This window comes from Tachyglossus aculeatus, chromosome 20, assembly GCF_015852505.1.
Source record: "Tachyglossus aculeatus isolate mTacAcu1 chromosome 20, mTacAcu1.pri, whole genome shotgun sequence".
Taxonomy (NCBI): Eukaryota; Metazoa; Chordata; class Mammalia; order Monotremata; family Tachyglossidae; genus Tachyglossus; species Tachyglossus aculeatus.
Genome location: NC_052085.1, coordinates 12,886,015 through 12,900,088, shown reverse-complemented (window position 1 = coordinate 12,900,088; position 14,074 = coordinate 12,886,015). Strand labels below are relative to the sequence as shown.

General features: G+C 45.3%; 1 protein-coding gene across 3 annotated transcripts in view; it reads right to left on the bottom strand.

The window, feature by feature from the left end:
- The window catches only part of ARHGEF7 (Rho guanine nucleotide exchange factor 7), a 139,805-nt gene that overhangs the window by 66,800 nt on the left and 58,931 nt on the right, over nt 1–14,074 (bottom strand). For all 3 annotated transcript variants that reach the window (XM_038761852.1, XM_038761853.1, XM_038761854.1), the window contains exons 4-5: nt 13,457–13,587; nt 4,106–4,307 (exon numbers count right to left, since the gene is read on the bottom strand). In XM_038761852.1, the coding sequence (XP_038617780.1) occupies nt 4,106–4,307; nt 13,457–13,587 (333 nt within the window). The remainder of the gene's footprint in view (nt 1–4,105; nt 4,308–13,456; nt 13,588–14,074) is intronic.

Sequence of the window (14,074 nt, the reverse complement as noted above, 5' to 3'; positions counted from 1 at the left end):
GAGGTTGTGGGTTCTAATCCCGGCTCCTCCACTTGTCAGCTGTGTGACTTTGGGCAAGTCACTTCACTTCTCCGTGCCTCGTTACCTCATCTGTAAAATGGGGATTAAGAATGTAAGCCCCATGTGGATACCTTGTATCCACCCCAGTGCTTAGAACAGTGCTCCTAGACTGTGAGCCCGTTGTTGGGTAGGGATTTGTTGCTGAATTACACTTCCCAAGCGCTTACTACACTGCTATGCACACAGTAAGTGCTCAATAAATACGATTGAATGAATGAATGCTTAACAAATACAATCATTTTCAGTGCTTAGAACAGTGCTTGGCACACAGTAAGTGTTTAACAAATACCATCATTATTATTATTATTCTCTGGGCCTCAGTCACCTGATGTGTAAAATGGGGATTAAGAGTGTGAGCGAGCCCCATGTGGGACGGGAACTGTGTCCAACCTGATTACCTTGTGTCTACCCTAGAGATTAGAACAATCCTTGGCACATAGTAAGCGCTTAACGAGTAATAATAATAATAATAATAATAATGGCATTTATTAAGCGCTTACTATGTGCAAAGCACTGTTCTAAGCGCTGGGGAGGTTACAAGGTGATCAGGTTGTCCCACGGGGGGCTCACAGTCTAATCTCCATTTTACAGATGAGGGAACAGACACAGAGAAGTTAAGTGACTTGCCCAAAGTCACACAGCTGACAACTGGCAGAACTGGCATTCGAACCCATGACCTCTGACTCCAAAGCCCGTGCTCTTTCTGCTGAGCCACGCTGCTTCTCACTTACATTTATACAATTATTATCTATGCACTTGGGGGTGTATGCCTTCAGCATTAGGATACCTAACCCACCTCCAGGCCCACAGCACTTATGTCCGTCCGTATCCTCATCCTCTGTCATTCCCAACTAACTTAGCTCGTTGTGGGCAGGGAATGTATCTGTTTACTCTTATATTGTACTCTCCCGAGCGCTTATAACAGTGCTTTCAACACAGTAAGAGCTCAGGAAATACGACTGAGTGAATGAATAACATCTGCCTCCCCTTCTAGTTTGTAAGCTGCTTGTGGGCAGGGATCATCTCTACCAAGTCTATTTTATTATATTCTCCCAAGCCCGCAGAACAGTGCTCTGCCCACAGTTAAGTGCTCAATAAATAGCACTGATTGATGGATCGGTAATCCATATAGTTCGCCTACCATAGAGACACTCTGGGAGCTAGGTAGAGTTTGGTCTGATGATGCATATTTGATAGGAAAACCTTTCGTTTTAAATGAGAGCAGAGAGATTTCACGGTTAGAACGCAGAGCGTCCAACCCATATAAGAACAAAGAACCAAGAAATTGCCCAAAACCCCATGGCCCCAAGAAGCTCAAGCATTTATATATAAATGCTGGAATATGGGAGAGAAATCCATCTTCCTCCTGAAACTAAAGATGCTTTACTTTACTCGCCTTTCAAAAAACCGTTTTTCTTCACTAGTAAGCTATAAAAATCAATTTAACTCTTCATTTCATTTCCTCTTTCCAGAATGACTTCAATGTGTTACCGAGAGGCAGAACACGAATGGCTCAAAATGAAAGTTAAACATGACTGGGTCCCCTCTGACACCTAGATTATAAATGAAAGCGCAAGTGAGGTTCTAGAGGAAAAACTACTCTTTGCTGCACACTTAAAATAAACTAATAATTCACACACTCTGTTCTTCCTGCTCAAACTGTCAGCCCTATCTGAGACACAGACTGTGCCCGACCTGATCAATTGATCTACCTCAGAGATCATTAGAATAGTGCTTGACACATACTAAGTGCTTAACGAATATAATAATTGTGGTTAAGCGCTTACTATATGCCGGGCACTGAACTAAGTGCTGGGGTGGGTACAAGCAAATCGGGCTGGATAACGTCCCTGTCCCACATGGGGCTCACAGCCTCGATCCCCATTTTACAGATGAGGTAACTGAGGCCCAGAGAAGTGAAGTGACCTGCTCAAGATCACACAGCAGACAAGTGCCAGAGCCAGGATTAGAACCCATGTAATGATTAATAGTAATAAAGAGCTGTTCCTAGTTTTGGGTCCTGCTGTTGGCATCAAAAATCTTTCAAGAATCAACAGTGACTGTGTTTACGCAGCTTAAAAATTGTGTCCAATGCAATGTCAAGGGCAGGAGTGTAAGCATTCTTTAAATAATTAACCGAAAGGAGGTCACAGCAGGTTCTAGCTCTGTGGTACCACCGGCCTATCAAATTTTAAACTCTACTTTTTCCAGATAATTCAACCGACTTCTGCAGGGTAAAAAGAAAAGGTTCCTCTTCTCCACCTCCAAGCAGAAGTCTCAGAATAGCCCAGCATGGGCATCTTTGGATAAATAAGAAATAAAGATAATCCGAAGTTGAAATGTCCTCAGTTCTGCTCTAAATGCACGTTCTCACTCTGCCTTTGGGCTAGGACGCCGTTAGGTTCTTGGGGGAGGGTTTTTTCCAACAACTAGCGCCTGATTAGACAGAAGGCTGCTGGGGGTCGGAGGAGACGACTGAGGAGACGACTGAGGACGTGACCTCAGGGGTCGATGTGGGTGAGTGCTACAGCGTGAGTTTTCCTGAATGCGGGATTAGGCCAGAAAACCACCCATTCGTTGGAGGGGAACTAACTGGGTGTACCAAAAAGCACACAGAACAAAAAAAAAAAAAAAAAGGACTGAAAATCAGGTTGGGCACAAATAAAAGAGGTTTATTAAATTAGTGAGATTGCCTTATGTCTGGAACAGTCATAACGGTCTCCACAGCAACTGTTAACAAATCAGGGCATTAGACTATAGTAACTAAACCTCCAAATTGGCTCTACCCTTTTTTTTTTCAGCTGGGTATCATCCATATTTGAAACCCTTATTTCTGTTCTCTTTAATAAGACCTTGGGCAAGTCACTTCACTTCTCCATGCCTCAGTTTCCTCAACTGTAAAACTGGAATTCGGTACCTGGTCTCCCTCCTAGTTCGGACTGTGAGACCCACGCGAAACGGGGATTGCGTCCGACCAAACTGACTTGTATCTACCCCAGGTTTCAGAATGGTGTCTGACACATAGTAAGCGCTTAACAAGTACCATAAAACAAAGCTGTTGTGGGGGAGGGAGACAGGAAGAAATACAGCTGAGTTGGCAATCTTCAACATGCAAAGGTGTTGCCTTCCAAGCCATGCAGGAATTGTGTCTGTTCCAGATGCTGCTAAGGGCAACAATGCTCGCTTCCAGGCTGACACTTTGGATTTGAAGTGATTGCTTTCGCACGCCTGGGCAACCAAAGCATTCAAGCACCATTCTCCGCTCCGTTTCCACCAGCGACGGAGGCATTGGGGATGGCAGAGTGAATCTTCAGAGCGGCAGCTGGCCCCGAGTCAGCGCTTAGAACAGTGCCTGGCACACAGTAAGCGCTTATCAAATACCATAAAAAAAAAAAAGACTCACTCTAGCAATGCAGCATGGGGGTGCCCTCTTGCTCCCAACTTGGCCAAGGCTAACAATTTTAGTTGTTGACCTTGATTGTGCACACAATACAACTGATACTGGGTTCATTCAGCCTAGTTCTCTTCCCATGACAACAGGCCATTTCAACATTTCCCCTAATACCCATCTTAATGCTGCATGAAGAATCAAATGTGCCTGATTTTATTTTTTTATTCCCCCGCTGCATCCCTCTACTCCGTGAATTCATCCAAACCCTTCTTGCCTCTATTGGTATTTCCTGCCTGAAATAAGGAATCCCACCCACTCTGAAAAGAAATATTTTCTTCCGAACCTCCCACCTTCAAGCTTCGATGGATTGAAGCTTGAATTGAATTCTGCAAGGATCAGTGAGGACTTTTAAACCCACAGCACTAAAATTCTCTCATATGGTTTCCACAAAAGGGGATTAAATGGTATTACTTCCATTTTCCAGGACGGCACACTGAGGCCGGGGCGAAGCTGCTTGACAAGGTCCCAAAGCGAGTCACTGGCAGAGAATAAAATTTGTTTAGCAAAGTAGACAGCCCGCCAGCTACCTCCTTCAAAGGAAAGCCATTAGTTGGGTCTGAAAACATGAGGGGAAAAAAAAAATAGGACACTTACCATTTGATTTGATTTCTCGCACGTAGTTGCTAGGGAACCAGCCTGTTTTACCGTTGTGAGTGCCCTCCCACCAGCCCCCTTCCTCCACTCTTGTGACATGGATGATATCTCCTTTTGCAAATGAAAGTTCATCTTCATTGGTTTGTTGGAAATTAAATTTTGCCCTCACTACCAGTTGATGGTTGCTGTTATCCGTCATGTCCTAAAGAGAGGAGAGGAAAAAAAAGAATTACATGTCATGTAAAATGTGTACACCTTTAACCAAGTATTTCTCACAAACATGTCCAAATTGAATGCTCTTTTACCATCTTCTCTCAAAGGAGGAGGAAAAACCCCTCAAATTGAACTGTTTATCTCCTTCTGCCTGGATTTTAAAAGAGCGTGGACACTACATAATAATACTAATTGTGGTATTTGTTAAGCGCTTACTGCATGCCAAGCACTGTTCTAGCACTGGGGTAGAAGCAGCGTGGCTCAGTGGAAAGAGCACGGGCTTTGGAGTCAGAGGTCATGGGTTCGAATCCCGACTCCACCACATGTCTGCTGTGTGACCTTGGGCAAGTCGCTTAATTTCTCTGAGCCTCAGTTACCTCATCTGTAAAATGGGGATTAAGACTGTGAACCTGTGAATGAGACAACCTGATCACTTTGTATCCCCCCCCCAGCACTTAGAACAGTGCTTTGCACATAGTAAGCGCTTAACAAATGCCAACATTGTTATTGTTATTGCTAGATACGAGCTAATCAGGTTGTCCCACATCGGGCTCACACTTTTAATCCCCATTTTACAGGTGAGGTCACTGAGGCACAGAGAAGTGAGGTGGCTTGCCCAAGGTCACACAGCTGACAAGTGGCAGAGCCGGGATTAGAACCCACAACCTCTGACTCTCAAGCCCGGGCTCTTGCCACTAAGCCACGCTGCTTCACTATGTCCCAAAGCTGCCTCGGCAAGTCCACCCAGCAAGTTTCAATACAGCGAGACCAGGCAAGGGCCTGGAACTCAGGAGGACCTGGGTTCTAATCTCTGCTCACAGAGACCAGCACTGTGCTAAGCACTTGGCGTGGATACGAGATCGCCATCCCACACGAGGCTCACAAAGGAAGAGACCTTAAGACTTCCCTTGAGGATCAGTCTTGGTCATCTTCCCTCTTTTAGACTGTGAGCCCACTGTTGGGTAGGGACCGTCTCTATATGTTGCCAACTTGTACTTCCCAAGCGCTTAGTACAGTGCTGTGCACACAGTAAGCGCTCAATAAATATGATTGATTGATTGATTGATTTCCCTCAGACGGTGAGCCCCAAGTGGGATAGCTGACTGTGTCCTCCCCCTGGCCTGGAATGCCCTCCCTCTGCCCATCCTCCAAGCTCGCTCTCTTCCTCCCTTTCAAAGCCCTGAGAGCTCACCTCCTCCAGGAGGCCTTCCCAGACTGAGCCCCCTCCTTCCTCTCCCCCACACCTTACCTCCTTCCCCTCCCCACCGCACCTGTATATATGTTTGTACAGATCTATTACCCTATTTATTTGACTTGTACATATTTACTATTCTATTTAATTTATTTTGTTAATATGTTTTGTTTTGTTGTCTGTCTCCCCCTTCTAGACTGTGAGCCCATTGTTGGGTAGGGACCGTCTCTATATGTTGCCAACTTGTACTTCCAAACACTTAGTACAGTGCTCTGCACACAGTAAGAGCTCAATAATCAATCAACCAATCAATCGTATTTATTGAGCGTTTACTGTGTGCAGAGCACTGGACTAAGCGCTTGGGAAGTACAAGTTGGCAACATATAGAGACAGTCCCTGCCCAACAGTGGGCTCACAGTCTAAAAGGGGGAGACAGAGAACAAAACCAAACATACTAACAAAATAAAATAAATAGAATAGATATGTACAGGTAAAATAGAGTAATCAATATGTACAAACATATATACATATATACAGGTGCTGTGGGGAAGGGAAGGAGGTAAGATGGGGGGATGGAGGGGGGACGAGGGGGAGAGAAAGGAAAGGGCTCAGTCTGGGAAGACCTCCTGGAGGAGGTGAGCTCTCAGGAGGGCCTTGAAGGGAGGAAGAGAGCTAGCTTGGCGGATGGGCAGAGGGAGGGCATTCTCCTGGAAGGAGAATAAATACGACAATAAATAAATACGACAATAAATAAATTATAATAAATACGACAATAAATACGACAGTGAATGAATTAATGAATGTCTAACCATCATCCTGCATTTACTGCAGTGCCGAGTACATAACTAGCCCTTAAGTACCAAAGTATTAGCAACACCTTTGCAAAATACTGCAAAACAGAGTTCCACTCAATCCATCTGCACTGAGCTCTTGTACAGTACAACTGCCAGACATAATCCCCTCTACACTGTGAGCTCATTGTGGGCTGGAAATGGTTCTGTTTATTGTTGTACTGCACTCTCTCAAGCCCTCAGCACAGTGCTCTGCACACAGTAAGTGCTCAATAAATACAACCGACTGACTGTGACATGATCACTGCCCTCGAGAAGGTTACAATCTAACCGGGAAGGCAGACGGACAAATAAATTATAGGCGTGGGAGGGAAATCAAGTATAAAGTACGTGCTGCGGTGGTGGAGGTGGAAGGCCAGCGGGAGGTGGTCACTACGGCTCCTATCCCCGCCCGTATCCAAGGAGCGCTCCCGGAAAATGATACTGGTTGGAAGATTTAAGAAATTAAGCAGTTTATTTTTGCCCCTCTGGGGTCTGGTAATCATCTCTGCTGAGCAGCACTTTATAAATACTGAGGAAATTGGGGTCTGTAAAAAGGAGGGGAGAGGACACTGGAGATTTCAGATGAGAGAACGACCACAAAAGTGGAGTCAGAGCTACCCTAAACAGAAAAAACGTCAACCGTAACTGTAAGAAAAAAGCAGATTACAATATCATTTAATCTGCTATCTGTCACTGTCTTAAAGGCGTAACTCTTTGCTCTTCTTCAGCAAATCGCTCTGAGCAAGAGGTTGATTTTTCTAGGAATGGCTGGAGCAGAGGGAAGTAATAAGATAATAAGTCCGTCCAACGAACCTTTACTAAGGTGGCACATCTCCTCCAAGAGATGCCCCCTCCACCCTCTGGACTGTAAGATCATTATGGGCAGGGAGCATGTCTGCTAATTCTCTTGTACTGCACTCTCCCAAACGCTTAGTGCAGTTGTGTATTATTGTGGAGTGAAACTCACCCTTCCAAAGGACAGAAATTTGCTTATCGAAAGGGGTTTGGTAAGAGGGGTGCTGATACAGCGGGGCGGGGAAGATAGGTGAAAAATGAATTTCAAATATATGCTGCTTAATCCAGGGCTAGGTCCAGGGAGTATTCATTCATTCATATTTATTGAGCACTTACTGTGTGCAGAGCACTGTACTAAGCACTTGGGAAGTACCAGTTGATAACATATAGAGACGGTCCCTACCCAACAGTGGGCTCACAATCTAGAAGGGGGAAACCCCCTTCCTTCCTCTCCCCCTCGTCCCCCTCTCCATCCCCCCCATCTTACCTCCTTCCCTTCCCCACAGTACCTGTATATATGTATGTATGTTTGTACATATTTATTACTCTATTTATTTTACTTGTACTTATCTATTCTATTTATTTTATTTTGTTAGTATGTTTGGTTTTGTTCTCTGTCTCCCCCTTCTAGACTGTGAGCCCACTGTTGGGTAGGGGCTGTCTCTATATGTTGCCAACTTGTACTTCCCAAGCGCTTAGTACAGTGCTCTGCACACAGTAAGCGCTCAATAAATACGATTGATTGATTGATTGAGACAGAGAACAAAACAAAACATATTAACAAAATAAAATAAATAGAATAAGTACAAGTAAAATAAATAGAGTAATAAATACGTACAAAAATATATACATATATACAGGTGCTGTGAGGAAGGGAATGAGGTAAGGTGAGGGGGATGGAGAAGGGGAGGAGGGGGAGAGGAAGGAGGGGGCTCAGTCTGGGAAGGCCTCCTGGAGTATGTCTATTGCCCTTTATAGCCAGTCCTACCTCTCTGTTCCTCCATGACGGCCGGGAGGCAAGCTTTTCCAGAATGCTCCCGTTCCTGGGGTAAGACTGGGGCCAAGCTTTACCAGAATTCCCTCATTTCTGAGGTAAGATGAGGGCCACGGAGCACAAAAGAAAAAGTACAAAGGGAGATAGAGAGGCCTACCTTGGCTCCTGCCTTCCTCCAGCCTAACTCTGGACCGGTTACTCCTCAATGAAATACACGATAACTGTTAGAGACTCTGAAATAATGCCCCAGCAGCCTCTTTGGAACAAGGAATCCTCATGAATACCATTCATTCATTGACAGATAGTACCATCCTTCCCCATCCCAGACCAACACTTCGCTCTAAGAGCCCAGCTTCTCCACAAGGTCTCAATAGTGACTGATGCTGACTGGCTGGGATGATGATGATGGTATTTGTTAAGCGCTTACTATGTGCCAGGCACTGTACTAAGCGCTGGGGTAGATACAAGCCAATCGGGTTGGACACAGTCCCTGTCCCGCGTGGGGCTCACAGTTTCGATCCCCATTTTACAGATGAAGGAACCGAAGCACAGAGAAGCAAAACAAGGGAGTAGAGATATTTGGGAAGGTTATTTTCTCCTGTTCAATTCAAAGAAAACACCTGGAACATCCAAAATGACTTGTCTCACCTATTAATAATAATAATAATAATAATAATGATGATGATGACTATGATGGTATTTGTTAAGCGCTTACTATGTGCAAAGCACTGTTCTAAACACTGGGGAGGTTACAAGGTGATCAGGTTGTCCCACCGGGGGCTCACACTTTTCATCCCCGTTTTACAGATGAGGGAACTGAGGCACAGAGAAATGAAGTGACTTGCCCAAAGTCACACAGCTGACAGTTGCCAGAGCTGGGATTTGAACCCATGACCTCTGACTCCAAAGTCCGTGCTCTTTCCACTGAGCCACGCTACCTTTGATAAAATAAATTGAGAGATCTTACTGACTAATGGGGAATCCAAGACCCTTGGTCCAAAATTGGGGTGTGTGAGTCAATGTGGGTAGGGTCCCCGTATATGCGGCTGTGACGTATGGTGGAGGAGGGAGAAACCGTACATCAAGTGGGGGGATTCCAGGGTTAGCCTTTCCCGCTGCCAATTTAAAAAGAAATACCCTGAATTTGGACAGAGCTTTTAAAATTCCCCAACCACTTTCAGGTCAATAATCTCATTTTATCCTCCTAAAACGGACTTCTGAGACAAGAAATGGGGATCATCCTCCCCACTTTAGAGGGGAGGCTCAGAGAGGTTAAGCAACTTGCCAACGATCAAAGAGCAAGACAGGGACCGAGTTTGGGCTACAGCCTGGGTCTCCTGATGCCCCAGTGCTCGGCTCGCTTTCAAAACGCTGGAAGAGATTTCCCCCTTCGCTCCTGGCAGCAGCTGGGGGCAGACAATAAAGGAGGAAACAGGGTTAGGCAGGGTACTTAAAGGTGTAACAAGTGGAACTAGGAGATGCTTCTGTAACTTGTTTGAAGAGCGCGAATGTCGGGGAGACAAGAGCGGATGGAGGAGAGGGAACCAAATGATGGAGAGTCTTGAAGAGGATCACCACGGACAAATTAAATCCTGCTTCTTCGATTACTGAGTCAAGGGGAAATAGAGGAGTACGTTGCTGAGAAAGGGAAGGGGGAGAAAAGGGGAGTGGCGGGGAGAGGGAGAAGGGGAGATGGTTTGAGGATCATAAGACCAAAAACGACAGTCCCATAGGACACTGGTTCCCTCGGAGAACGAGGAAAGCTGGCGAGCTGAGGGCTAAAATGACCCTGATTCCTTCCCCAATCCAAGCCTGAGGAGAGCCAGGGTCTAATCAAGTCTTGCCTTTCCCCTGGGAATACTGGTGCGGCCTCTTTCTAAATCCACATCTTTTAGATATACGACCCCCATTCCACTTCTACTTTAAAGGTAGTGCTGGAGAGGAGATCATCATCATCATCATTCGTATTTATTGAGCGCTTACTATGTGCAGAGCACTGTACTAAGCACTTGGGAAGTACAAGTTGGCAACATACAGAGACAGTCCCTACCCAACAGTGGGCTCACAGTCTAAAAGGGGGAGACAGAGAACAAAACCAAACTTACTAACAAAATAAAATAATCATCATCACCAATCGTATGTATTGAGCGCTTACTATGTGCAGAGCACTGTACTAAGCGCTTGGGAAGTACAAATTGGCAACATACGGAGACAGTCCCTACCCAACAGTGGGCTCACAGTCTAAAAGGGAGATTTGGGGGGTGGGTTTGCGTGTGGAGAGTAAGGAGGATTGGTCAAGTGTTCAGAACCGCATCACCCTGATTTACTCCCTTTATCCACGCCCCCGTCACCTCAGCACCACAGCACTTTATGTCCATATCTGTAATTTAATTATTTCTATTAATGCCCATCTCCCTCTCTAGACTGTAAGCTCACTGTGGGCAGGGAATGTGTCCACCAACTCTGCTGAACTGTACTCTCCCAAGCGCTTGGTACAGTGCTCTGCCCACGGTAAGCACGCACTAAATACCATTAATTGATTAAAGCAGAGAAAGGGCCAGATAATGTAGTGAGGAAATGAAGGGTGGAGGTTGGTGGGAGATTTGTGAGCCACTGAGTGTCAAGACAGCCGCGACTTTTGACCCCAGATAGACTGCCAGGTTGTCACTGTGTCATTGTGGGGTGGCTCAAACCTGCTCTGGGTTCAGGAATGGAGATGAAGGAGATGCTAAAGAGATCAGGGCGGTGTACTAGGAAAAGATGACCAAAGAAAAATCAAGTTTGATAAGGTCTTCAAATGAAATAATCCACTAAAGGAGGGTCAAATCAGAGGGTGGAGGGGGAGGGAGGGAGAGGAACAGAACAAGAGGAAATTAGAATAATCACTCTGGCTGAGGGTTTAAAAATACCACTGCCAACTTAGACCCCTGTTTTTGTTAAGACACTGAAAAACTGACACACAATTTTAAGCACAGCTACCGCTGACCAACTGCTAATCAATATATTAAGCCGAAGTGTTTGGTGGACAGCGAGGTCAGACTTATCAGAGACCAAACCTCTGTAAAGACTTGGGGAATTTAAGCTTGAATTTCCCTAAATAGGTAGAACAGAAGCAGAGGAGCCTAGTGGAAAAAAACTCCAAGCTTGGGAATCAAAGGACTTGAGTTCTAATTCCGGCTCCGTCACTTCTCTGCTATGTGACCTTGGGCAAATCACTAAGCCCTTCCAACCCTCCCAGTGATTCTGAAATTCTCCATCCTACTCTGTTACTCAAAACACTGTCCCTCTCTCTCCTCTCCAGGTTGATGTCACAGACATTTTTGCTCATTTGTCCTCTATCCGTTTTTTCTTGACTTCATCCTCTCAGGATCCAAGAGTCCACAACCAAAATTTTGACAGCAGCTTCTGCATGTCTGGAACCCTAATTCCCCCTGTGTCAACCGGGTGATGTTGGAGGTCACTAGGAAATTTGTATTTTCTAAAAAGCCATCAGAATCAGAAACAGAGAAGCAGCTTCTAGGTTCTAGCTTCTAGAAGTAGTTTCTAGTGGAGAAACCACGGCCTGGGAGTCAGAGGACCTGGGTTCTAATCCCAGCTCCGCCACCCGTCTGCTGTGTGACCTTGGGTAAGTCACTTCTCTGTGACTCAGTTCCCTTAGCTGTGAAATGAGGATTAAGACTGGGAGCCCCAAGTGGGACACGGTGTGTGTCCAACCTGATGATCTTGTGTCTGCCATAGCACTCAGTACAGTCCCTGGGACGTAATAAGCGCTTAACAATGCCATTAAAAAAAAACAACCAAAAAACCAGACATGTAACTTCTCAAACACAGCTAAGGATGGATTTCTCCCGCTCCTTCCCATTTGCACCTCTGGGCAAGTCAGGAATTCCCTCACACTCCTAATGCTGATAATGACACAGAGAAAGTGGAGAATAAGAATTTAGATTTTTTTCTGGGATTCCTTTAAATGAAAAGTGAGACTGAGCCCCCTCCTTCCTCTCCCTCTCCTCCCCCTCTCCATCCCCCCACCTTACCTCCTTCCCTTCCCCACAGCACCTGTATATATGTATATATGTTTGTACGGATTTATTACTCTATTTATTTATTTATTTTACTTGTACATATCTATTCTATTTATTTTTTTTTGTTAATATGTTTGGTTTTATTCTCCATCTCCCCCTTCTAGACTGTGAGCCCACTGTTGGGTAGGGACTGTCTCTATATGTTGCCAACCTGTACTTCCCAAGTGCTTAGTACAGTGCTCTGCACACAGTAATCGCTCAATAAATACGATTGATTGATTGTACGTATTTATTACTCTATTTATTTATTCATTTTATTTGTACATATTTATTCTATTTATTTTATTTTGTTAATATGCTTTATTTTGTTCTCTGTCTCCCCCTTCTAGACTGTGAGCCTACTGTTGGGTAGGGACCGTCTCTATATGTTGCCAACTTGTACTTCCCAAGTGCTTAGTACAGTGCTCTGCACACAGTAAGCGCTCAATAAATATGATTGAATGAATGAAGTGCTGCAGTGATCAACCCGAACTGGAACTAAACTACTTGCTTCTCAGATACCTAAACTGCTTTGGATTCTGGACTTAAATCGATTACTCTTCTAAAAAACAGAATTCTTGTGCTTCGACTCAGCTTATTTTTCCTTCCTCTATTATGTCTCTACCAATGTGGTTGTTGCCTGCTAAGTGGATATCCCTGGGGAATTTCAACCTGACTTTCTCATTCTCCCAATTCAAAACTGTTACGCTTGCTGGTTCCTGTTTCCCTGACTCTGCATCTCACATGTCGCTAAAGTTATAAATTATCTGTCCTGATGTCTTTCCTGGTTGGTTTTTTTCCTCCTTTATTAAACACCGCCCTAGCCGAGATCGCTTATTTTCATGGAAACATAAAGAACTTTCTAGCCTTAGGGGTACCTTTAATTCAGAACTGCCCCATACGCCAGAAAGCCAGTAACATACAACCCTATTTTTTTCTATGGTGTTTGTTAAGCGCTTACCATGTTGCCAGGTACTGTACCAAGCGCTGGGGTAGATACAAACCAATCGTGTGGGGCACAGTTCCTGTCCCACATGGGGCTCACAGCCTGGGAACTGAGGCCCAGAGAAGCCAAGTCATTTGTCCGAGGTCACTCAGCGGACAAGTGGCGGAGGCGGCATTAGAACCCGGGTCCTTCGCCGGCTGTGGTTTCAGGTGTTGTTCTCTCCAACAGGAAGGGTAAATAAGTCAGAGAAAGCAGAACCGCGGCAACACGGTTTTCGTGCAGCTGGGAAGAGAGACGTTGAAGCCCGCTGAACTTACCAAGCTTCGATACTGGCCCTGGAACACTTTTGAACTCCGACTGAGCAAAGACTGGGATCCGAGGGAGTCAAACGACTTGGTTCGATGAGACGAGGGCCGAGTACATACGGAGTCGCTTCCCAGCCCGATGTCTGCAAAGGTCAGGGCACAGAGGAAAAGGGAAAAGTGTAAGGCCTCCAATCCCATGCACGCTCGCCACCGACTACACTTGAAAAACAGGGTAGCAGAGAAACCCCTCAGAAGACCTCAACAAAGCAAGCCATTTATACTGTAGACAAAGAGGTTGTTCTCCATCTACTTTATAAATGACTTGCATTCATTCCCCAATTACCTTTTCAGAAATGATCTGGAGATAACTGCTATCTGAGCTTTGCTGGGGCGACACTGCAGAGTATTTCATTGACTATGCTCATAAAACTCATACACATTTCCCATTACGTAGTGCCACACACCTGGGAAAAAGCAAACTAGTCCGACCGGGTGACAGAGGAAGGGAGAAAGAGGTCAAGACGGTTGCGGAAATCTCACCTGCTGTACCTGCGCCAGCACTAAAAGGTGTCATTCTAAGACCAAAATAGCTTGAAAACGGGAGTTAAAGATCTGCAGTGACCTGCAGAG